Raw genomic sequence first — 25,739 nt, 5'->3', positions numbered from 1 at the left:
CTCAGACATCCAATCCAATCCCTAGCAATCCCTAGTCCGGGTTAGGATATTCTGTATAATTTCTGCACATAAGCCAACAGTTCTCCATCAACATGCTAGGGAATGGTCTGTCACAAGCCACACAGACTCAGAGACTTTCTCTGAACAACGTTAAAAGGGCCACAGTTTCAAAATCAATTTCTACCTCACCCCTGTCACGGGCACATATCACCGGCCTGAGGAGATAAGGCTGTATGAATAGCAAGAAAGAGTACTTGTGGTTCTCTGCTTTGAGGATGTCTCTAAACTTTACCATAAACTCTACAAGAGGGTGGTACAATATAGAAAACACCACTTTAAAAAATCAATTACTGGTCATTCCAAGTCTTCTCTGACATCATGATGGTAAAAAGGAAATATAGATGGACCACAGAAACATAGTTTGAATGATCCGTACATGGAATCTTTGTAGTAAACTGGCAGCGACCCCAGAGACTACCTGATGTCGTTTCTATAATAATGATTAAACGAAGTGGAAACCATCTAGCCAGGGGCGGAGGCACAGGTCCTTGAAAGGCTGATGCAGGACTTTGAAGGATGCAGGCTAGCCTGGGCAACTTAGTGAGACCCTGTCAAAACTAAAGCATGGGGGATGGGAGCTTGGGGTACAGTGCTTGCCTAGTGTGTACCAGACACTGAGTTCAATTCCCAATCTTTGGGCTGGGGTGGAGGAAACAAGCCAAATCGGCATTATATACTAGAGCATGACGCAGTAAGTGACTTCCTCTGTGTGTTACAGACATTAGAATGACTGCTATGAAAAATCAGAAATACGAATCAGAAGAGATGAAAGGTACATTATACTCTGTTCCAGATAAACCATAAGCACTGGAGGAAAAAAATAGAGGAAAGTGATTATCATAATTTAGGTAACAACATTGTGATTAATTTTCTAAGTTTATTGTGTAGCTACGTTATTTTAAATATTATAATTAAATGGCTCAGCATTTAAATTCAGCTGTCCATGAAAAGTGGGTATTTGGATCCATGCTGTGCAAACATCAGGGGGTAATTTTTAATTTTTTTTAACTTTGCTGCTTTAGGCAGGTTGTCGTTCCCACCCCCACTTTGGGCAGTTATGTCATAGGAAAATCTGTTAAATCTCAACGAATCCTTCACAGGCAACATGCTGGGCTTCCAGCAATGCCCAGAGACCAGAGTGTGGTGGGGGGGTCAAGGGAAGGCAGGCATGGGGCATGGTATACTACCTAAGGCAAGGCAGGTGGGGGTACTGTGACTGTGAAAAGCTGGGGAGAGTCCCCACTAACTCTAACAGGACGCGTATAGACTCAGTAGCTGGGAGTCAGGGTCGCCCGCCCAGCTAACCCAGCACAGACCAGCATGTGGCTGTTACAGCTTCAGAACTTCCTAGAGTTCAGCTTCCTGTCACAGCCTCCTAAATTGTGGTGGGTGGGCCACTGAAACAGACAAGGGCAAATCCTGAAAGGAGGTGGCCTGACTCCTGCTTCTCTGTCTGAGGGCACGAGATTCCTCTACATTCGAAGGGGAAACATGGTCATTGTGCATGATTTCTTCAGTGGGGGAAACCATGTATGAATGGAGACACCAGCCTTTAGATACACTTTGACCTTATCACATTTGTCTGGTAAGTTTTATTAATTATTAACAAATAGTAGTAAGTTATTCCTTTTCCACTCATCAGAAGGAACAGAGAAGGAAGAAAGCTCATTTGAATTCACCGAAGTTGGCTTGTAGTTTTCTTACCCTCCCCCCACTTTTTGGAGACAGGGTTTCTCTATGTAGACCAGGCTGGCCTTGAACTCACAGAGATCTGCCTGGCTCTGCCTCTCCAGTGCTGGGATTAAAGGCGGGTGCCACCATGCTCAGCACTGCCTTGTAGTTTTCCATAAGAAGTTTTATGATGTTTAAACACATCTGTTGTTAAGAACAGTGACCACTGGCAGGCTTCTGATGTGTGGAGTGTGTGGGAACACAGCATCTAAATGTCAATCTCTAACTCATGGGGAAAGGACTCTTCCTAGAACAAATTTCTCCCCAATCTCAATCTCCACTCACAAATTCTGAACCGAGTCCTTGAAATGTAAAAGAAAAGAGAGTTGTAGGTATAGCCTCCTTGGACAGTGGACTCCACGCAGCACGTGACTGTTTCTCATCTAGTGCCATGAGCTGTATGACGCTGAGGCCAAGGAAGGCAAGGGTTTGCTGCCTTGGGAGAAACATGGAGAAAGAGAGCAAGAGGAACCTTAAGGTCCCAGTCTTTCCTCGAAACATCAGACACGATATCCATTTGCAATCGAAGGAGAATGAAGTACTGGCAGAACTCATTTCTGTGTTCCCATGCAAATGTCATCTTCCCATCACTTTAACTGGCAGTGGGGCTGCTGGCATGGCAGACACTACGCTGTGGCCAGCTTCACTTTGGCCAGAGTTACTACCTAGACCCTGAGTAGGGACTGAGCTGTCCATGTGACTTCCTTCTTGGTACTATGTCACTTGAAGGTGATATTTACCAATGTGTTGAGCTTCTTCCTTTGTGGGAAGTTCTGGGGAGAGCCCACTGAGGGAGGGCTCGGGATACTGCCTGACATTTGTTACTTGTAGATCCAGAGTCCAGAGACAGTCACCGCCCCCACTTCTCAACATCAGCCTCATAGCTGGAAGTACCACTGACAGCCCCCCCATCTAAACTTCCATCCCCCAAACCAGCAACATAATGGAGGAGCCAATTAAATGATTATTAATTCATGTTACTTTCCGTAAGCCAGAGGTTCTCATCGCCTTGCGTTCCGTAAACCAGCTTGCCACCTGCCCCAGAAATTTACAGCAATCTTTTATCTATCTCCATTGACTAAGTGGGAATTTTTTTTTCCTCACACAACTTCACATTAAAGTGTTGGAGTTGGGATAGCTACCCCAGCACACCACACACAGACGTTTCTGTAGATCTGAAAATGGCCGTTCAGCTCAAGGTCCTTGTTAAAGGTAGGTGAGGTGTGCGCCTCAGCTCTTCTCCGTCAGCTGCTCACAGACCTCCAACTCCCTCTCAGCAGCCCGAGGGCCGTGTCTCGAGAAAGACTTTGTGATCTTCATACTGGCAATGTGAGTGGGGCTAATCTTGGTGTTAGCTTGCAGCTCCTTCCCCAGGGGACGAGCCGGGCTTTCTGACTCTGTTCCATAGAGCTACTGCGCTTGATAAGTGGCCAGAGATCTGGCTAAACTCTCTTCCTCCGCTAACAGAGAACAACATTCCTTTAAAGAGTTTGCTTTGCTACCAACTGTCTTGAGGCATGCATAGACTCCTTCTGCCTCCAGCCGGGCACTTAAAGATGCTTCAGAGGGTTGGGAGACCCCGAGCGAACAGAAGCAGGCCTGTGAACACACAGCAGGGGAGGACCTGCACACTCCTGCTAAGAACTGGAGCTTCTCCTCCATGCTTGAGTCCAGCCTACTGAGGCATCTCCTTGGGAAGGGCATCCCAAAGCATGCTGCTCACTAGAAAGCATGCCTCTAAAAAGCATGTTCGAGAACAAGGCCATCCGCCCCAGGGTAGAAGACAGTGTCCACACTGGTTCAGCATGCCATACGGATCTCAACAATGTAGACTTGGTGTTTCTAGAAGGACCTTTTCAACCAAATTTTGAGTTCCTCATGGATGGGTACAGCTGTTACTTAAGGAGATTAATTTTTCTCCATCAACTCAGCTACCAACAAGACTTGGGAGACTCTCAGATACCACTGTTCCCTTTCACTTTGAAATAAACACTTTGAAAAAAACAGGACAGTGCAGGTACAGAGAAGGCTGTGCATTTGTGTCACATCTCTTGTCTGCCGCCCCACCTCTAATTCTGCCATCGATGGTGGCTTCTGCCCAGACTCAGCACCTGCATCTCTTCTAGGCACACCCCTGTCTTTAGCCAAGCTCAGTGCTCTCTGGGCTAGAAGGGGCTCAGGACTTGGCGTATAAATAAGTGACCTTTGCTTTCATCTCTGGGGTTGCAGCACTCTGGTCCTGGAACTCCACAGAGTGGGTCCAAACTCCTTACAAGGCTCAAAGACTACTGGCTCCAGGCCCTACCTGCAGAGGCTCTGATTTTGTAGATCTGAGCCTGAGAATGCATTTCCAGTAAGTTCCCTGGTGAGGCCAGTGTTCCAGGGACCACACTTGGAGAGCAGCTACCAGGGTCAGTGCTTGTTGTCACTGGTAGGAGTCATAACATGTTCTGCTCTAACTTGGATTAAGTTAGAGTGTCTGACAAGCATGCACACACCTGCCAGTCCATCTCCAGTGACTCTGACAGCCTGACTTTAATTTTGGAAGAAGAGGCAGGCCTGGTCTCAAACCCAAATGTCTCTGGCCGGAGGTGAAGGATTACATATAGTTGTCCTCCAGAGAAACCTTCTCACTCTAAAAGCAAATACAGACACATTTCCAAGCCAGAAAGCATCACCTCCATGCATTTGTTCTGTTTGCTCTGGAATTCACAATGACAGGGTGCCTTGAGAAATCTTTTCTTTCCACAGGTCCTGGAAAACCAGGCAAAAGCCTGTAGGCTTTTCTCACTTTGCCCAAAGGGACAGTGCTGGCCTCCCTGCCTATACACCTGCAAGCTGTCCTGGCCAAAGTCCCCTAAACTTCAACCCTGGGAGGATACATAGATCCACATTAACTTCTGTTTACATAAGTTTGTCTCTGGGAGTGGAGATCTGGCACTATCTGAGCTGTGGGGACACTGTCTTCCCTTAAGTTACCTCTCTGGAGAACACTGGAAGTCTCATGGTAGAATGGTGGGCCCATGCTAACTGGTGGATGCCACGGAAGCTGCCTGTTTGTATCTTAGGGGAGAAAACAGGGCTCCATTCCACATCAGAGGCATCAATCCATCTGCTGCCCTAATTCCTTGTTGAAAAATGCATAAGGCTGCTTAACTACGCTGATTTGAGCTCCCAAAAGGACATCTTGGATTTCTGCTTGCAAGACACCTTGCTCCCTCTGTGTCGAACTTGTGAAGAACCACCAATCAAAACAGCCACCACCTCCTTTAGACCAGTACTGACTGTCCAACTATTTAAAAACTTCTGGGCACTGGCTGCCACCATGCGCCCAGCTCATGCCAAGCCTCGGGGACCTGAGTATTACCCCTGATTCCTACTGTAGAAGGAGTCAGTCAACCTTGCTTGCCTTTGCCTCCTGTCAGTGCCTACACAGCACCCTGTCTCCCCCTGGCTCTATACAGGCTGCTGTGGCCACAGGTAGAGGACACAGTCTGGTCTGTATTCACCATGTCCCCCTCTGGTTTCATGACCACAGACCTGGAGCAACCAGAGGTGGAATCATGCAAGGCATGCATCAGTGATGCATGCTAGTAATCTCAGCATTCAGGAGGCCAAGGCAGGAGAATCCCAAGGTCATAGCTGGTCTGGGCTATGTAATAAGACACTGATTCAAAAACCTAACAAAACATCCAAAACTCAATGAAACACAATTCATGGGACCAGGCCAAAGGTAATTAATGGAAGTCCTTTAGTCTTCAGAGGCTCAAATGTCCTGTAGGTTAGCTAGAGCCAATCTCTGTGGGTTCCAAGTTTAGTTCCCAAAGATGCAAATTTAATCACACTCTCCCAGTGTTTTCCTAGTTCAAACCTAACATCCTAGGGTTTTGACTAAGTTTTATTAGTGAAATCATACCACCTTGGGAATGGGTCCATGATGACAGAGGAATCACCACATGAAACTTCCCCTTAGCATTACAAAGCACCTTTCCCTCAACCCTGGTGCAGCTTTGTCAGGAAATGGAAATCACTGTCCCCTTTCCTAGCACTGGGGAGGCTGTTAGTCATCTCTGTCCAGCAGAGAAAGCTAGGCAGGCACGATTGCCTGAGTTTTCATAGTCTCTGTGTTTGGCTTGCTCACAGCACGCCTAAAGCTGAGGCTATGTGATGTGTACACAGGGGAGGTGGTTCCCAGGTACCTTGGGGGAGGGTTCGGTACTGATATTTTCCCACATGCTTTTTTGCCTGGGCAGAATACCCTTGATAGGAAGTTACTAGTCTTCACTGCCAGAGAATAAGGCACAATAGTCAAGGTTGCTCACACATGGATCAGATCCCGGCTGGGAGACTAGAAGCATTTTATCGATATCATTGAGCTTGCAGTTACCTCCACTCACAGGGCTTCCAGGAGCCTACCAGAAGTGGAGGCCTAGCTCAGGGTCTAGCACGCTGGAAAGTCTCAGACACTTGCTACAGTGGTTTCATTTTTAGATGTGTGGGAACTAATAGGAGCCCATGTGGGGCCCATGAAACCATATGAAAGAGAGTCCTTGGTTTTAGGACAAGTGAAAGCATCCTAAGTTTGGTTTTTCTGTACAGCAATGTGAAACACTTCTGCTGCCCCAAGGGCTGGATGCCCTAAACACAAAGTGGAGTCATTTATATTTCAAAGAGCTCAGGCCATGCTGTCTAATTAACAGACTACTGAAGGCATTTCTGAGCAGTGCTAAGCAGCACATACAAAACTCAGTATATGCCATGTAGTCACCGTGACCCTTCATATACACAGCTGACAGTTATGTGATACCTTGAAAAGTAGAGGATTTGCAAGGTCTTCTCCACTTTTCATATACTAAGAGGAAGTAGCTGTATTATATATTCTTCCGTTTGTAAGGTAGAGGGTATGGATGTCTGACCCAGAAGGTTAAATAACCCGCTGGTGGGTCATGGAGAGCTGATAATAGCTCTGACACTCAGGAGTTCCTAATCTATGGGACACAGCTCTCTAGCTGCAAAAAATCAAGATAACAGGGGAACCAGGAAGAAGGGTTGTGCCTAAGAAAAGTGATGTCCCATGAGGTACTGGGTATGCATTAAAGAATCCTGCTATGATCCTCACAGAAGATCTTCACGAAATCTGAAGCTCAAATAAGGCAGAGAAGATCAACAGGCCATAGTCTCAGAATCACAAGCACGGCTACAAGTATCTCCTTCTGTGTGCATGTGTGTGGAGGCCAGAGGGTAAGAGGAGCTGTCATTTCTTGGGGGCTGTCTTTCTCTGGCCTGCAAGGTACCAAGTAGGCTAGACAGCTGGCCAGGAATCCCAGGGATCCACTCCCTCCACCTCCCTGGAGCTGGGATTATAGCTACATGCCCCATACCCAGGTTGTTTTTTTTTGTTTTTTTTTTTTTTTTTTAAAAAAAACATGGGCTCTGAGGTTCCAACTCAGGTCTCTTGAACTCACAAAGCAAGCCCCTGCTGGCTGAGCTACCTTCTGGACCCCCTATTAAAAGTGTTTTCCACAGTGATGAACAATGATTTACTCCTTTATTTATATTCCATGCCCCTAATCTATACCTTCTACCAATTCTCATTACATTGTGCCATCATTATCTGATTACACATGACACTTCTTTTACAAAGTTGCTTACATTTTTTGCATGTCTACACACATACACACACACACACACACACACACACACACACACACACACACACACTCACACTTGCTCAATTGATAGGGTCTTATCACTTATGACTTAACAATGTAAATTCTCAGAGCCAAGCTTTGAATTACTGGAATTCACGCAAGTCTAGCTATGGACCACATCCTATATCTATTTTTGCTTACCACCATAAAAATAGTTGGTTTGTTTTCAGTCGTGAGACAGAATTCTGCCTGCAGTGACTTACGCAGCCAAGTTCTGCTAAAAGTAGTCTGAAAATGGAAAGGAGGTTGGGGGTACAAGTGGACCCTGGAGAAGCTGACAGCTACCCAATTTCTAGCTGTGTGAAAATGAAAGCCCAGTCACAGTTCCCACCAGCGAGGACATGAGCCACCAAGAGACCATGCAAACAAAGCTCCCAGCATGCTTGCATCCTACTAGACAGACCGCAAAGACAAACCACCTCTGTGGGGAGGTAAAGAAGGAAGCAGGAGCCAGAATGATACAGAACCAGGCTACTTCTGTAGAGGTACGGGGCTGGTGAATGAGATGCTTTCTGACCACCCGGAGCTGGCTGGCCATTTGCTCATGGGGCACTTCCATTACTATCCATGCTACACTGGGTTGTGATGACAGTTGTCACTGCTCACAGTAACATGGGACTCAGTGAGGGTCTGCAGTCGCTGCCATCCCACCAAGAAACGCGGGCTTGGTACTGTCTGACCCCACGGAGAAAGCCTGTTTGAACCCTTTACCCAGGCCCGTGCTATATTAAAGACCTACACAGTAGCAAGATCTTTGGGGAAAGTTATTAATGCCCTGACTTCAGTATCTAATATTCTTGGAAGTCTATACTACCCTTCAGCAATCCCTCCTCTGATTAAACATCTATGGTTCCAGAATTTGAAGTTCTGGAATTTGGTTCAACCTGCTATTTGACAGGTCTGGAAACTGAAGGCTAATAGCTTCTGATACCTGCTATTCTGGTGCTCTCCTCAGCCCATGTTTCCTCTTAGCACATACCTTGTTTTGTCTCTAGGTGTCTGACTGAATTAAAAAAGGAGGAGGGGGAGGAAGGGAGGGGAGGAGGGAAAGGAGCAGGGGGAGGGGGTAGAGGAGGAGAAGGCAGCGGCCCCTTCCACTCTGTGACAGATTCCGTTCTGGGCATTAAGTCCCCTCTACTACAGCATCTCTATTTATCCAGAGCTGTAAACAACAGAGAAATGGGCCAGCTGGTAAGGATGTGCCTGCCTGACCTGCTTTTTTTTTTTTTTTTCAAACTCAGTAATTGGAAAGGCTGTGGTTCCCTAGAAATTATTCATATGCGGCAAGAGCCATGCACTATACATTTATGTTAAACATGTCAAATCCGATTGAAATCATGCCTGCCAGCACCATAGTCCATAAACACACTTTCTCCTCCTGGTCGCCCATTAATACCTCCTCTAATAGCAATCTCCCATAGATTTAAATCATGGACGCTCCACTGCACTAATTGCTCTGTGTTAGGTGAGTATCATGGATTAAAAAAAAAAAAAAAAACAAGAGTAACGTCCCTTTGGGCCCTTTCTCCAGAAAAGAGAAAGCACTCAACTGCACTTCTAACAAAATTTAACAAAAATATACACGGGCACACCAGTTAGAGATTTTTCAGAGCATCACCATGCCTCTGTTTTAGGCTGAGCTGGTGCTCTGCCCCCTTTTACAATGCACTAGCATCCCCTGGTCATCCTGTCTCAAGTCCCCTTAGCCAGACTCGGGTACTCGGTGGCTAGAGACTTTCAATAACCATCTCACTGTGGTTCTTTGCCAACAGTTCAATCTTGTCCCCTAATTATTGGTGATACAGCACCACATTAATTGTATATCACTTAATTTATAGCAATTAATGATTGACTTTGCTAATCACAGCATTAATCACTCTTCAATGGGGGACGCTGGGGGCTCTTCAATCTCAAATGCTCACACTCAAACCCACTCTGGCGGGTGACAGCAAGAGGTCATATTCAAGTTTCAAAGGAGAAAACCACAGAGTTGGACAGTGGAAATGGCAGTCCATTAGCAGATGCGCGACTTCCAGGGGACTTCCCATGCTTTCCTGCCCCACCCCACCCCCACTGACCTGCATGTTGACTAAAGATGACCCTGCTTTTCAATGGCTTGTATATGTGCTCAGCACCACACAGCCCACGGGTGGCTAGGGCTGGCAGTGTTACTTGACCATTTTTCACCGAGAGGGCACTCCAGGCATCCATAACTAAGTGCCCTGGCCAACCGAGGAGGGGGAAGGTTGTCCAGGGATGGAACTCAGGTCAGCAGGCTTACTTGGCAAGGGCTTACTGGCTGAGCCACCTCGCTGGCCCACTACACGGCACGCTCCCAGAGGATGATCCCAGTAATTTTGAACACGCTGGAGCTACCTGTGTTGCCATTTTCCCTGTACAATTTTGGGATCCACTCCTTATCCTCGGGTCCCAGAGGTCAACCAGATCAAGTGCTTAGACAAAGAAGCTACTCCTAAGGAAGGTGGCAGAGCATATTGCTACGAGCAGTTTCTGTCCTAAGTTCAGGAGAGCAGGGTTCGGTTCTCAATCTGCCTGTGTACCTTCTGTAGCCTGCCTGAGCTTATTCAACAGAAGCTTCCTAGCCTACAAAATGGCGGAAGTGGGAGGGTAGCTGTCTATACGCTATTTCATAGAGGAGGGTGAGAATCAGCAACAGAACAAAGTAACTAAAATCTTCTTCAAGATTATCCATTCCTACACAAACCCCCAAACGACATAATCAATAGCTGGGAAAAAACTGCCAATTATCCAGACCCATTTGAAATATTAATTTGCATCAGCAGCAGCCACTGATCATCACAACAAATTGTGAAATCATTGTTTACTTGTTTGCGGGGAGGAAGCAGTCCCCATCATGCTTAATCAGATCGCAACAGCTCAATTTAGCGAACAAACGAAAGATATGTAGATTTTATTTTTAAATTATTATTATTATTATTATTTTTTTTTTTTTTACAAAATACTAAGTATCCAAAAAGAAGGCTTCAGAAAGGTTGCTGATACCTGTATTCATTCCAAGATCAAATTAGCCCCAAGTGTGTCAAGAGAGCCTACTATTACAAACTCAGATGCCACGGCCAGAACTATGCTTCAGGTCAGAGAAAGATCATTTGAAGGGGTCAGCAAGGAAGCCCACCTTCTTCCTTTACTTCTGTGCATCTGGCAAGATGTGCCCGAGATGCTGTTTCCTCTCTGTCTTCTGGAGGCAAAGAGCAAGAGGTGGGCCCTTTGCACGGATGGATGCATACAGGAGAGCCTTGTTATGGACACAAGTTCGATGGTTCTCGTTCTACATGTTTTAGTGGCCTCCTGGTTGTTGAGCATGTCCACTGGCATGAAGATGGAAGATGGTATTCACTCTGAATCATCAATACTGAACCAGTTTTAACTGAACTGCCCTCAACAAAGCCTGCCTTATAGGTTGCACAGATGTGAAAAGCACATGCCAAGCTGGCATAGTACATAGTAGGAACTTTGCAAGCAACCATCCTTTTATACTGTCTTTAGCACCCACATGGGATGCAAGAAACTTACACACCGACTATCAGTGACCAGACCTGGCTAAACTCCTGTACACTGCTTCTGCTAACTTTTCAAAATTCCTAGAAGCTACCATAGTGAGGCATTGGTTTCATATTCAAATGGAGAAGGCTAAGCTACTGGTTTCCCTCAGGCTTCCTGACTGACTAGTAAACAAACTCAGGACACAAAGCTAACCATATGCCTGGTCTTGTTCTAAGTTCCCTATATAAAGACAACAGGATGCTGGACATTATACTTGACCTCTATCTCATTTAAATATGAAGGCACAGAAAAGTTAAGAGGCTAAGCACTGTCACCCAGCAGATGGCAGGGTCATGACCAGAATCCAAGCACCCGGATCATGTGAACACAGGTGACCTTGAAGGTCATCGGGGCCTTCAGAGTGTGTCAGTGAAATGTGCTCCCTTGGGGCCCACGGTGCTTGCTGGCCATCTACACTGTCTTTATCTCTCACCTTAACAGTTTAGTAAAAGCTAGAGACTCAGTACAGCTCAGGTAACACAGGTAGAAACACCCCACCCCACTTCCAAGGGGACCTTGCTCACCGATGACTGCCCCTTCCTCCCTGGCTCTCCCTCACAAACCCTCCCAGGGCATCTGACACTGCCCCTCAGTGATATAGCCCCTCAGTGATATAGCTCCTCAGTGATATAATAAGGTCAAACTGGAAACACCACAAAGCCTACTTCAAAAGAGGACTCTGAGCCACATGGACAGTGAAATCTACCTGGTACACCCCTCTGCTCAGTCAATGCCCCATCCTTTGCTCCCAGGAAATAGTGAACCCCGTGGCTCATCCCCTCCCCATGCCTGTCCTTCTTGCTACTTGGAAGCCTCCCACACTTTAATTTCTAGGCCACACAGCCCTGATTTCTGCAGGCTCGTCAGAAGCAGGACTTCTCAGCCTTCACTCATTTCACTGTTTTCCTCTGGTCTCTCTCCAAGATTCTGTATCTTGTTTAAATAATGAAGGCCAACCCCTAACCCTCAGTATGATTTAAGAACAGTCTTGCCTAGCAAAGTAACAAAGGCCTAACCAATACAGACTCTAGAAGGTAAATATTTTCTTAAAAAAAAAAAAAAAAAATCAAGGAATTCTAATACTGAGCATGGCGTTAAGAATTAGGTTAACCAAACAAAATAATTTCTGTTGCTTGTCACAGCATTTCCTGTTAGCCTTGTGGTGGTATCTGTGAGACTTATCTGCCCAGTAAATCCTCTCAGAAATGCCTCAGCTCCTCCTCCGAAGCCCTGAGCTTCCTTCTGTCTCTGTTCTTCTCTCCTCAGGACAGAGATCCTGTCATCTTGAGAAATGGCCGTTCTCTTCTCTCGGCACTGGCTTTTCCAGAAATAGCACTTCCTGCCCTGGCTTCTTCAATTTGTTCAGCTTTTGCTAAAGTGTCCCCCTGCTGGACTACACTGCTGTCCCCCTGCAGAAACGCTAGCCTTGGGCAAGGGGAATGTCAGGAAGAGTACCAGGCCCTGCTCAGGTCCCCAGATGCAGAACAATGAGCACACTTCACTGCCTCTGGTAACCTTGAGGCTGAGAATCAGGGGTGACCTCAACCAATGTCCATGTCACAAACATCTTTGATAGGTCTTAAACAGAAGAAGGAGGAGAAGGAGGAGAAGGAGGAGGAGAAGGAGGAGGAGGAGGAGGAGGAGGAGGAGGAGGAGGAGGAGGAGGAGGAGGAGGAGGAGGACAAGAACAAGGCAACAATGCTGAGCAGCTGCCCAAGAAACGGGACCTCAAAACTTCAGACGCCTGGTGCTCAATAAAAAGGGTGCTTAAAAAAGAATAGGGAAAAGAGAAAGAAAAACAGGGTATGATGTTTGCCTTTAATCCTGGCAGAGGCAGGTGGATCTGCCTGGTCTTTATAGTGCGTGAGAGCCTGTCTCAAAAAAGTAGGGGGAGGGGAGACATAGCAAAACTCCCTCTCTGGCAAGCCCAGAGCCAACGTACTTTTGCAAGAGGGAAATGAAGGGTGGTGGGTCTGCTCCCTGAGTGCCAGCTCCGTTTCTCCCAGGGAGAAGGCCTGGGGCCGAGGACGGCCATACACACTACCTGCCCGCTTGCTCTGCCCCTCCTCGCCGCCGCTCCCCTGGTCTTTGGCCAGCTCCTCTGGGTCAGCAGGTGCTTCACTGGGTCCTTCGGCATCTTCAACAGTTTCTTCTGAAAGATGGGAAAAGAAGAGATGTCAAGGATGAAAGCTGGGAAGGAGATGAAGGACTCCTAGCCACCCTACCCCCCAGGCCCGAGAATTACCAAGCACAAAACACCGATGTCAGGGGCTCTGCCCTTCCTGTCTTCCTAGTGGCCCAGTGAGGCTGAGCGTCCAGAGACAGAGTGACTCTGAATGGTACTAGATGTGTGACTGTTAGGTCCTTCCAGACAGGCCCTGAGTGCCTTGCCTGAGCTCTCTCCAAGTGAAGCCGTCACTTAACTAGGGCCGAGACTCGATCAGACCCAGTGGCCAAGTCCTCACTGGCCTGGCAGTGTCTATACACATGCCAGGTGACAACAGGAGTTCTTGGAGTCACTTACATTCTGGAGAGTCACAGAACATCAGTGACAGGTTTTACTGGCATAAGAAATTCTAGAAGCAGGATGGAAGAGGCAAAGGGGTAAAAACTAGGCCAGCCAGGAAGCTGAATGGCTGCCGAAGCTGAGGAGAAGGAAAGATACTGTGGAGCTGAGGTGGGGATTAGTCCTCTGTTCTCCTGACCCGCTGGGTCACCAGCCAACGCACACATTTAAAGACAGTAAGTGAAGAGGAAGAAGGAGGCTGGCAGGATGGCTCAATCCTCTGTGAACCTGCTGGACTGAGTTTGAGTCCCAGAGTCTCCAGAAAGACAGGAGGAGAGAACCAGCCCCACAGAGTTGTTCCCAACCTCCAGATATGTGCCTTGGCACAGGCGCCCATATGGGTAAATAACACATTCACACACACACACACACACACACACACACACACACACACACACCCCTACTCATTTTTTAAAGACTAAAGCAAACACTCAAGTTGAAAAGCTCTCAACGTGATGAGGAAACTGGCGCACACCTCCCCAGGTTCAGAAGGAGGACACACAGTCCTACCCCATCAAAAGAAGCCCAGACCAGACTCAGCTGGAGCCAAGACCAGAATACAGTCTAGAACCCGGGCCTGGGGTTCTAGCCAACACCATCATCGGATTCTCCAAACACAAGCCTGCTTTTTCGGTTGTGTTTTGGAAACAAGGTCTCACACTGTGGCCTAGGCTGGCCTTGAACCTACCTTTGCATAATTCACAGACAGAGTAAAATGGTCATAGGAAATTGATCTCTAGGGGCTTCCAAAACACTCAAGGCCAGAAGGGTTGTCCTAGAATTGTGTTTTCTTAAGTCTTCTAGAGAGATGATAATACTGATGGCCAGCAAAATGAACTCCAAGGACGAAGAATGTTCTTTCTTCCTTACCAACAGCAGAGAGCCCCAGAGGCAACTCCACGGGCCCTGCTTACTCACTGTGACTTCGGGGCTCTCTCTGTTTCCTGCGGGTCTTTGTTGGCTCACGGAACAGCCAAGTTAACAGTCTCTACACTTAGTTCGAACAGACAAAAATCAGGCATTCACGGCTCGACATTCATTAGATACACCGCTCAATATCAACACCATACAGTCTTGTAGAGGAAAAACAAAGCTTAAACATGAGAAGGGTGAAACAAGTAAGTTGTACCAAAAGATACATGTGCCATCTAACGTCCAGGGAGAATGTTCTCTGCACATTTTAGGCTTTTGATAAGACAGTTATAAAATTCATCTTTAATGGGAATACCAGCAATAAGGTAAACAATATTAAGTTGTGCATATGCACACTAGCTAGGTATCTTAAATATATGCCATGGCACAAATCACTTGCAGGATTGATGAAGTGACCACATTGGATTGGGCAGAACTGGCTCAGTGGGCACAGCTCTCTGGCACACACACCCATTATTATCTCAGATGGAAGTAGCCGGGCTCCTACAATCGACAGCTTCCCATACGATGATCAACCACCAAGGCATCTGTCAGCAGAGGCGGTGCACACACCTACAGGGCCACCAAAGGCAAGGCCAGCATCTGCAGCTACCAGAGCAGAGTTCAAAACTGTCACCCGGGACCGGTGCCAGGGCTTTGGAGCTGTCCAAGCAATGCCATTCAGAGGCTGTGAAGTGTGAGCAGGTCGTGGAAGCAAGAAGATGTGAGGAACATGTCAGAAGGAGCTGCGTGACTATTCCTAGATCTCTCGCTCTGAGCCTGCCTGGGCTGTGCCTGCCTGCCTTCCTTGCTCCATGCCAACAGAAAACAAAGGTGGCTATGTTTCGAGAAAGGTGGTGGTGGGGAGTAAACTAAAGAGGTTACTTTACTTTGGGTGGTTGTTGTTGTTATTATTATTAATTTTCAAGATGTAAATCCATTCTTACGTTTCTAGGCTTTGTTTTATCGTCTGTGACTTATACACTAAGAGAATACCATATGTGTACTCTAGGAAGAATGATTAAGGACCTTATGAACAAGTCAGATCCTTTTACAGGAGATCAGTGTCCTCACCCCAGTTTAAAACAACAACAAAAAACCAGGTCCCATTTAGCCAAATAGGAGTCTCTGCAGTTCCACCTGTGACCTACAGGTGTCGCCCTCTGCATGGCAAGGCCCAGGAGGGGCAGCTGGCTAGGAAGCAGACAAGTCCCGGCTGCCTAACCTGAGCATGTGGAAATAATATACGGCTCTAAGTGAATGGTCTCGTCCTGGGGAAATAAAATAGAACATTCATAAGCAGTTACACCACCTGTCTTTATACCATCATCATCAACAGCGAGAGGGAGTAAAGGCTCTCTAAGATGGATGAAAGCCCAGGCTGACACTAACCGGAAAACCGTGAGAGCTGAATACCAAAAAAGGTAGAGAAATGATTAAAAAACAGGGATACAAACTGCAAATCCATCTGGACAGCTCAGGCTTATGATGCTTTGCAGACAGGGCGTGTCTTTACTGGTCCCACAAGTGTCAGGCAAGCTCTCTTACCAACCCACAGGGATGGGTGGCCGAGTCTGGCCCCTGGCCCCTGGCCATGTGTGGTGGCTAGGGGTGCAGCAGCCTCTGGATGTGAACCAGAGCCTGCCCATTGAGCTGGGGCTGCCTGCTAGTTTCTGTTCACTTCCAGGCTGTACATCAGACACCCACGTGCAGACAGAGTGGGGAACGGAGGGGCAGCTTTTCCCCCAGATCATTCCAACCCTGTGCAGTGGCAACTGGCCGGGGTCATCACAGAAGCCACGTTTCTGTTTTCCTTTCTGCAGTATCAACTACCGACAGGTGGTGGGAACAACCAAGGACTCAGGCTGGCGACGAGTTTTATCTGGAAAAATGTGTCCTTCTCTTGGAGGAATAGGTTGCCTTCCTCCAAGCGACACTCATAACAGCTGCCACGTCACCCTCAAAGCTCAAGGAGATACGACACACCTGGCTTCAAGGAAATGCTATGTCACATCCTCACTGGAGCACCGCAGGGCCTGGGCAGGGTCACCCCCACCACAGTCCCGGTCCTCAGAAGAGGGCAGCAAGCCCGAGGCACCCCAGACATTTCTAGTTTGAAAAGATACCTGAGGAGGGGCCGGCCTCTAAAACCCTGCAGGAGCCAAGCTCCATGGTCATGCCCCACCGTGGTCCTCCAGTTCGAGTACCCGTCCCATCTGTCTGCATCTTCCATGTGGAAGGGAACTTTATTATCTTTTAACCTGAATCTCAGGCGGACCTCAGACTTGCTGTGTAGTGGAGGTGAACCTTGATTGTACAGTCAGTCCCCTGCCCAAGTGCTGGGATTCTGAACAAGATGGAACCAAGGGCTCCACGCCTGGCAGGCAAGCACTCTACCAGCTGGAGCTCCACCATCGCCCAGAAATGGAAGGAAATCTCAAAAACTAACATGGTCTTCCAGTAGTACCCTCTGTCTTTCACTGCCACATAAAACAGGGCCTAGGGCCTCTGAGTAACTTAAAAACCTATTTGGTTTTGTTTTGGGTTTCCGAGGCAGAGTTTTTCTGTGTAGCCCTGGCTGGCCTGGAACTCTGTAGACCAGGCTGACTTCGAACTCACAGAGATCTGTCTGCCTCTGCCTCCCGAGTGCTGGGATTAAGGGTGTGCGCCGCCACTGCCCGGTGAGAAACCTTTTTTTTTTTCACAACCTCTTTTTTACAGCTCCCAGGCCATCCTTCTTATGGCCGAGCCATCCCAGCCTGCTCCTGCGCTCTCAGCTCCTGGTGAGAGGCAGAGCCTGGGTGGTGCAAAATTCCTGCAAATAGACCCTAAAGGAAACAGTTTAGAGTCTTGAGAGGAGGGACCACAGACCTAGAACAATCTCCCACAAATTGCTCTCCCCTGCCCCTGACAATCAACCTCTTGATCCAGGTGACTACAACATCCTCCTGTGACTTCTCCAGAGGGAGACACGTGTGTCAGCAGCCATTCCCATGGGGATTCTAAGAGTTTTATGAGCAACCTGGAAGTCGGTGTGTGGACGGGGTGTAAGGCAGAAGCCAAACCCAGAAAACGGCATTATTACCAGGTCAGCGTTGCACCACAGCAAGGCTCCCCAGATATGTCATCCACGAAAGCATTCCAGTTTAAAAAAAAAGGTACTGTTTCCCCCCAAATAATGGGTCGAGTGACGTGTCCACTGGGGGTATTTTACACATCGCTTACAGGCTTGAAGGAAAGGGGAGTCAATCAATGATTAAGACTAATCCCTCTGTTCCTACCTCTTAACAGGATAATGTAGATTAATTCAAACCTGACAAAGCCCCCACAGTGCCTCAATATGATAGAAATTTGGAAATTCTCCTAAGAATCAGGGTGTCTGTACCCAAGGCTCTCACACGAATGTGTTACTTAAATAACACACCAATCTGTGATCCCCGAAGAATGAAATTGTTCATTCCTTTTTATGGGGAAGGGGATGCTTGGGGGGGGGGGGAGGGGGATAAAGTGCGTTTGCCTGTCGGCAGGCTCAAGAGCTGAGAAACATTAGCTGTCATGAACCACAATCAAATCAGGTTTGAAATATTTAGCAGTGGCTTGGAAAATGCAATGGTGAGCCTCTGACAGGCGAGGTGTGCAGACGCCCGCTTTCCATTATAATGGAAATATCAGGCCTGTTCTGAATATGTATAACCCAGAAAAATGTATTGATTTTTCATTCGGCATTAAAAAAAATGAAATAGCCTGCAGCTGTCAAAAGCCTTTTGTTAAAAGCCCATCCCTTCCTGGAATGAGGTTTACCAGAAACAACTTTTAATTGTATATGGGACCTCTTCTTTGAAAAACAAAATAACCAATCTGCTTACTTTGAAGATAGGGTTAAAGCTTTGCCTTTCTCCAACTGCAACCTAATTAGCCCAAGGAACGACCACCTAGGCAGGTGGGACGCACTGCACACTCTGACCAGCGGAAGTGACGCAGAGGGTGGCGGTCACAGGACAGTTGGCTGGTGTGTCTGTGGCGGGTATCAGGAGGGACTTGAGCCCCCCCACCCCATCGCCTCTGCTCTTTCAGCCTTGGTGGGCACAATGGCAAGGCGAGGGTACAGCCTAGTGTATCCAACCCTCTTGGCATTTTCTTGGGCAACCTCTACTGGGTACAGACATTATGCAAAGCGCACATGCTTTATTTTGCAAAAGAGGTCAAATCCACAGCATAAAAGATGACCACTTGGCTTCAAAGAAAATCTGCATGTTAAAATTCTGATATACAACAGAAACTTGTACCAGGCTGCAATGGGCAATGCGGATCGACAGACACCTGTTCTCTTCTCAGCTTGTTAATTCTAGTCCTTGTCTCCTCCCTCCAATCTAACAGTGATGACACAGCAAGCTAGAGCCACAAGGGTGGAGCAGAAAACTACATCATTCTTCCTCTGGGACATTTTGGCATCTTCCCTGAAAGGTGACCAAAGACATTACCAGTAGGTGACTCGGAGCCCCCTGGCCTGTGTCTGTAGTGCACAGTCACACTCTAATCCTGAGAGGGGCTACCTAGCAACACTCCCAAACATGGCCTCTTCCCTGATGACTCACAGGCCTCCTTCCATCCCCAACAATCTGTCTGGAAGCTGCCTGAGGGGCAGCTTGGAGCAATTAAGTATTCTGGGTATCAATCCCGCCACTCCACGAATGTCCCCTGGAAACCAAGTGGCCTGCCCACCACAGTACAAATCCTTGTTTTCACATCTCTTGTCCCCAGCCTCTCAGCAAAGGGGTACACATCCTCACCCCTACTCGGAGAACAGGGCATTTGCACATCTACCTGGCAGTAGTTACCTGAGGGTTTTTTTTTTTTTAAACTGCTGAACAACTTTGTTTGAATTTGTACTTCTTATAGATTCATTAAGGAAAATACCAACACGGGGGGGGGGGGGAGCCCCTAGAGGGGGAACTACTATAGTCTTGGCAGGACGGCTTAAAGACAGAGCCAAAAAGAGGCAGAAAGGGGCACCCTCTCCAGGGGCACCATTGCCTTGACCACTTCTCACATCTCTACCCAGTTAAGTTCTGCTAGGTTCGCCAAAGACTGCCCGCTGCCAGCTGGGAGAACCATCAGGACTCAGCCTAGTATTCCTACATGCCATTTTCTCACCTTGGTGGTTGAAAAAAGCAAAGAAAAAAAGAAACTAGTCAAACTCATGACACGTTGTTTATACAAAACCACCTTCTCGGAGATGACGTTTATAAACACATTCCAGCCCACCAGAAGCCAGGAGGACATGGACAGGAAAGGGCCGGGAGAACACGAATGGGATCAGACGTGTGCCCACTCTCCAGTGAGAGGCTTCTTCTCCTTGTGGGTCTTTGAAGTGATTGTTTAACTTAGCAATTCTCTGCCAAGACCCCTGGGGGCCACACCTGGAGTTTCTGGATGCCACTTGAAAGGCTTCGGTATAGGGCTGCAACCCTCTGAGAGGACTCTCAGAAAAGCTCTGTGGAAGGTGGACAATGAAGGAATCCAGCCTCCTTGCCACCGCCCTGACCTCCTTTCCCACCCCCACCCCACCCACCCGCCTTTTGGCATCGGGCTGGGAGAATCAACACTCGGAAGGCAACTCTGGGTGTTATTAAAAATGACTAATTGGGGGATAGAGACCATTTATGCTTTTGTATATCTGAAGATCCTGCCGCTGTTTATAGAAGCGAGAAAAAATGGGGATTGTGCAGCACGAAGCAGCCTGGGGAGGCTCCTCTCCTTGTCTTCTCGCTGACTTCGCTTCAGACCCAAGCAGCTGTGGGACAGAGTCCTCGTGGGTCCGGAGCCCACGGCCTTGCAGAGAAAATTCCCTCCTGCGGGAGCAACACTGAGCAGAGTTAAGAATGCTGCCATTGTGTGGCCAGGACAAGCTCTGCCATCTTTCCTCCCCCAGGCAAGGCCACTTGGTCATTTGAACTGTTTGTCAAAACCACACTAGAATTAAGGGGGTGGGTGGGGGTCAAGAGAGGAGAAAAAGGGAGGAAATGCCAGGAGCCTGCGTGCCACTGGGTCCCATTTATCTGCGTGCTCAGTGAAAGCACCTGGGCTGCCCCCTGCAGAACCCCAGAAAGGATGAAAGCAGATGTACGGGGATAAAGCACACGGAACCAATGTGCTGCGGACTCGCCTGGTGGCAATTCACCGGGAAGGTTTCAAAAAAAATAAAATAGTTGAGAGGTGTGAGTTCCAGTGTGTAAAATACAAGCCCAGCTCTGAAATGCTCTCCGAATGCACAGTAAAGAAGAAGCCTGGCTCCAGCCCAGAACTCCGGAGGATACTGAGTTCAGCGGGGATTTGTTCCCTGGGCTTTCTACACACAGGGCTTCTGGCTGTGGCTGCTACTTTCACACATGAAATGTAAAAAAAGGCAAATTCCCTGAGCATGTTTGTAGCGGAGCGTGATGTGATTGTGTTGTCATTTATGGGAAATAATCGCAGACCCATCTCTCCCTCCCCCCCCCCCATTTTCCAGTCCAAATAACCATGAAAAATTACACTTCAATGTCAGTGCCATGACAAAGGAGAGGCGCTCTCTGGGAGCTCAGTGGATTTGCAGGTTTTTGGGTTTTTTTTCTCCTTTCTTTTTTTTTGGGGGGGGGACCTAAAAAAAACCCTATAAAACAACAACAACAACAAAACAACCTACCTACCTACCCCTTCGGTCATACTTTGTTTAAAAACGTGATCTAACAAATGCATTTTGACCTGTATCTTTCTCTTGCTCTCCTTTCTTTTAAATGGCATCTTGCACAGTTTAACCTCACACATACCAAACTGGAATATTCTGGAAAGTAGGGGCAGACAAAACAGAAGGTCCTTGATACCAAGAGAGGTGCCCCCTTTCCAGGCAGTCAAAAATTAAGTCACTGGGAGAAGACACTGATTCCAGCTCAGCATGCTACTCGGGAAGAGAGAGCAGAGGCAGGGGGTTGCAAGTCTGCAGGACATAGCATGGAGGAGGAAGGGTCCCTGGAGCTGAGGGAGAGATGAAGGTCTAGATGGAAGGCGCACGTGCGGGTAGGGGGGGGGGGGACACGACTTCACTTCATTCATCAGACCAAATCATTTCACAGACTTGAACACATCATCTATAAAGTGTGGGGGGGGGGTGTCAAAATTAGGAGTGCATAGCCACACGAGGGATGCAGATGGGGAGCCTTATGGATGGGTACCAGTTCCTGCCTGCCTGCCCCCTCTGCAGAAAGGGACATTTTTCAACAGGAAAAATCTGCCTGAAAGCTTTTTAACATTCCAGGTGTGAGGCCTGAGCAGTCCCCCACAGCATCTGACTTTCAATAACACCGTGCTTCAAATAAACACTGCCAAGCCTCCATGGTTGAAGGCGAGAAGACAAGATAGATAAACACACATGAGTGATAGAGTAAATTAAAGTGTGTGTGCGTGTGCACATACACCCCCCCCCCCTCCATTATAGAAGACTAGTATGGCCTTCAGAGTCAAAACTGACTTACTGGAGAGAGAGCTTGTACTTAATGCAGAAAGGCTGGGCTGCGGGGTGGGGGGACAGGGGTGGGGGGTAGGGATGCCTGTAAGCATACTCAGGCATCTGTGTCCAAATGAAGGTGTGTGGGAAATGAACAGGATGCACCAGGAATGATATTAAAGGCAGGTGAACCTAATGGGCATACGCAAAACCCTTGAGGGACGGCTCTCATGACGGGAACAGGGGCAATGGTGGATGCACCGTGGACAGGAACCAGAGCTCGGCAAGGGAGGGCGGCAAAGCTGCCGTGAGGACCCAAGGTGTTGACGGGACCAGGGGAGGCCTGATCTGACAACGCCCAAGTGAATTATGGACTTTTTAAAAAGCAAATTAAGAGAGAGAGTAACAGGTAGACGTTTTGTTTCCGACCACTGGGACAAATAGTACAAAATGGGGGAAAACAGAACCCTGACTGCAGAGGTCTGAGTCACAGGGCACACAGATGACAGACCTGGGATCGATTCCCAGCTTGGCTGTCACCTTACTCTTAAGTCCATCGCGCCTGAGGAGTCTAACCATTCAGCTTTACCCCCACGAAGTGAAGAACTCAGAGGAAAACATCCGTTTACTTCCACCAGCGGATGGCAGAGCAGCGAGGGACTGTCAATGAGCTGCTTCTGCAGGATCATAAGCTGCACAGCTGGTAAAACAAGCTGATTCATACAAACAGATACAAACAAAGGCTTACACTTGCCAAACCGAATCTGACAGAACAGAAATCGGGCCAACTTCAGTGGGATTTCTTTCACCCAGAGAAACACTGGCTCCACTCACTGCTCTTCCGTGGGCAGACCCAAGTGTGTGCAAAGGAGGCCAACACATTTGCAAGGTACCACATAACACAATGCAACGACGTCAGACACGTGTACAGGCAGACCCTGGAGGTAACCTACCACAGACCCCTCCATCTCCAAGTACCTGGAGAACCTTCAAAGAACCATAACACACTGCTTGGTTGCAAGCAAAGAGGCCAGCTCTGGAAGGAGATCTTAAGGTCAGCTCGGACATTCAAAGACACACTGTCACGTATAAAGTCAAAACCTAGGTTTTTCTCTCGAACCATCAAGTCTCTAGTCTGAAGCAGACAGGCGATACGGGAGCAACAGGTTTCGGTTGATAATTCCTAAGACAGTTGAAGTGAAGCAGGAAACTGAGGTGCAGGGGAAAGCCAAATGTTTTCTGGCTCAAGCGCGTTCCTGCACCAATGGGGACAAGCAGATGGGATGGCTGAACTGTCGTTCTTGACATGGCAAGTTCCGCCGTTCTTCTGTGCCAATGGGAGAAAGAAAATTCTCGGCTCCTCCTGTGGAGGAACTTCGAAAGCCATGCCAACAGTTCTACCCAAAGCCTGTCTTCGTTTTGTTTTGAATTTGGATCCTATACAATAAAACAGTAATTTTCTAGGATTTAACAAAATGCTAACCCATATCCCTGTCACAGAGATGTTACCCACAGCAGCTCCCCCTCTAGCCTCCCGGAGGTACTGTGTTTTAAACCAAGCCTTAAGATTCTGTTAATCATCCAAGGGGGGTGGGGGGAAGAAAAAAAAAAGATTCTGTTCATCTACTTTGGTTTTCCTCTGAGAAGGAGCTGAGGGGAGCTAACGGCAGGTTAGGCATGCTTGAAAAGCAACGGCTTCCATTCCCTGTCCCCGGTGTACGCAGCATTACATCTCAAAGCACAGTTACACACGCGACCATCAATCACAGCAAACGCCACAATCAACGGTGGCCAAAATTGAGGCTTACCCCCATACGCTGCACTGGCGGGGTCAGTGGAGGACTGGACCCTTGACCCCAAAGACAAAAAGCATAGCCCTGAGATGGGAGATGATTTGGGTAGAAAAGTACAGTTTTGTGACAGAGAACTGGTACTTAATACAGGTATAACCGATCTGTGGAGGTTTGTAGCACCAACTTGCATTAAATTTGGGGTGTAGAGATCCTTCTCTGTAAGCAATGGAACAGGGAATGTTCTACTAACAGTAAAACCCTTCACACAGGATCCTCCCCACTTTTTCCAAGTGCAAGATAGATCCTTAGCACACAGAGAGTAAGGAAGAGACCGCAGAGCAACCAAAGGTTTTGTTTCCCTGTCTGGCATGGACTTGTCGGAAGCGGGGGAAATGAAAACAGCCGAACGTTCAATGAAGTGTCGGGTGATGCCGGTGCCCAATGAAGCGGACAGATGCAGTGAATCGCCCACCCCTTACCAAGCACCACCTCTCAGTGTCGTTCAAGTGTAAGACCCCATGGAGGAGAAAGGGCTGTTTGCAGAAACCTGGTCACCCAAGGGCTCTGCGCTTGCTCAAAGGAATTTGGTTGGAGGAAGTGACCTTGAGAGCCTTGGTTTTACAGACTAAGAGATGGATGGACCAGTGAGGGAGCCCACGGGAGGAGGGAACACATTGAGGGGCAGGGAAGTGCTCAAGCCAAGCAAAGGTCATGTGACCAAGGAAGGGGGCTGGCCACCTTGTTCCCTCCTCAGAGGCTGCCTCATGGAGGCAGAGAGTCTCAAGTTGGCGCTGCAGTTGTCCTAAGCAATACCCAACTCTTCTCAATCTTTTGACATAAAAGACAAGCGAGAATAAGAGGCAAGCTTACCAGAAACAGAACCAAAAGCCCACACTCAAAAACAGAACTGGCCCCTAACATCCCAGATATCCATTTCTAGGCAAACAGAATACTGCTCACTCCCTGCCCAGTGGTAAAATGATACCCCAGATATAACCAACCACCAGGCTCAAAGCCAGGGCAAAGGGCGCTGATGCACTTTCTCTCTCTGCCCACCTCTCTTTTTCCTGTCTCCTTCTTGCTCTTTTCTGGAAGGGTAGAGCCCAGGAACATTCTAGATCTGGGTTGAGTCCGAGGCGTTGGTGACAGGACGCCTGTCACCAGCCCGAGTCCCAGCCACAGAGAGCTAGCAGAAGCCACGTAATTGCTTTCCCCCTTCCACTAATAAGCTTTCAGCAGGGGAAGAATTCAGCTTCCTGTAGTCAACAGACCCTTTTTTCCCTGCCTCTCCTCACTCCAAATAATCTAAAGTGACTGCAATTTCAGCCGTGCCTCTCCAGCATTCAGCTCCACCGGCTGGGGTCAGAAGGTGTCAAGTGAGGGCCTGCCTCTTCTCTTCTCTGCCTGCACGCCAGCCATGCTTCTCTGTCACTGAGGCAACCTTCCTCCCCGGCCCGGCCATTATGTGGGCAGTGCATGGGCTATACACTCTAGGAGATGTCTCTTATGGCCCAGACAGTGCTGCAGGGAAATCTCTTGGCGGTAAACGAAGCAACTGATTCGCAATGACCAATCTCAGATACTGGCTGGTGACCCAGGCTGCCGGTTTTACAAAATGCATGGTCGTAAGATGGCCATGTGTGTTCAAGTAGGCAGCTACTCATGGGATTTTTGGTTTAGTTTTATGAAAATTATTTCCACGCCTAAATTCTTTTGTGCGTCTGATTTTGTGGGACAGGTGGGTGGTGTGTGTGTGTGTGTGTGTGTGTGTGCACATGTGGAGGCCAAAGCCACTGTCTGATATCTTCCTCAGTTGCTTTTTCCACTTTATTTTTCAAGACATAGTCTCTCCCTGTAGTTAGAGCTCACCCTCAGGCTAGACCGACTGGCTGGCTGGC

At 48.1% G+C, this 25,739-nt stretch overlaps 1 protein-coding gene across 1 annotated transcript in view; it reads right to left on the bottom strand.

Moving 5' to 3' along the window:
* Zfhx3 (zinc finger homeobox 3) overlaps positions 1-25,739 on the bottom strand; it is a 239,973-nt gene that overhangs the window by 28,195 nt on the left and 186,039 nt on the right. Inside the window, exon 5 of the mRNA XM_036187532.1 lies at positions 13,132-13,239. Coding sequence (XP_036043425.1) covers positions 13,132-13,239 — 108 coding nt within the window. The remainder of the gene's footprint in view (positions 1-13,131; positions 13,240-25,739) is intronic.

The sequence above is a fragment of the Onychomys torridus genome, chromosome 5, assembly GCF_903995425.1.
Source record: "Onychomys torridus chromosome 5, mOncTor1.1, whole genome shotgun sequence".
Classification (NCBI taxonomy): Eukaryota; Metazoa; Chordata; class Mammalia; order Rodentia; family Cricetidae; genus Onychomys; species Onychomys torridus.
Note: the sequence above shows the minus strand (reverse complement) of the source record. Positions and strands in the feature narration are given on the sequence as shown.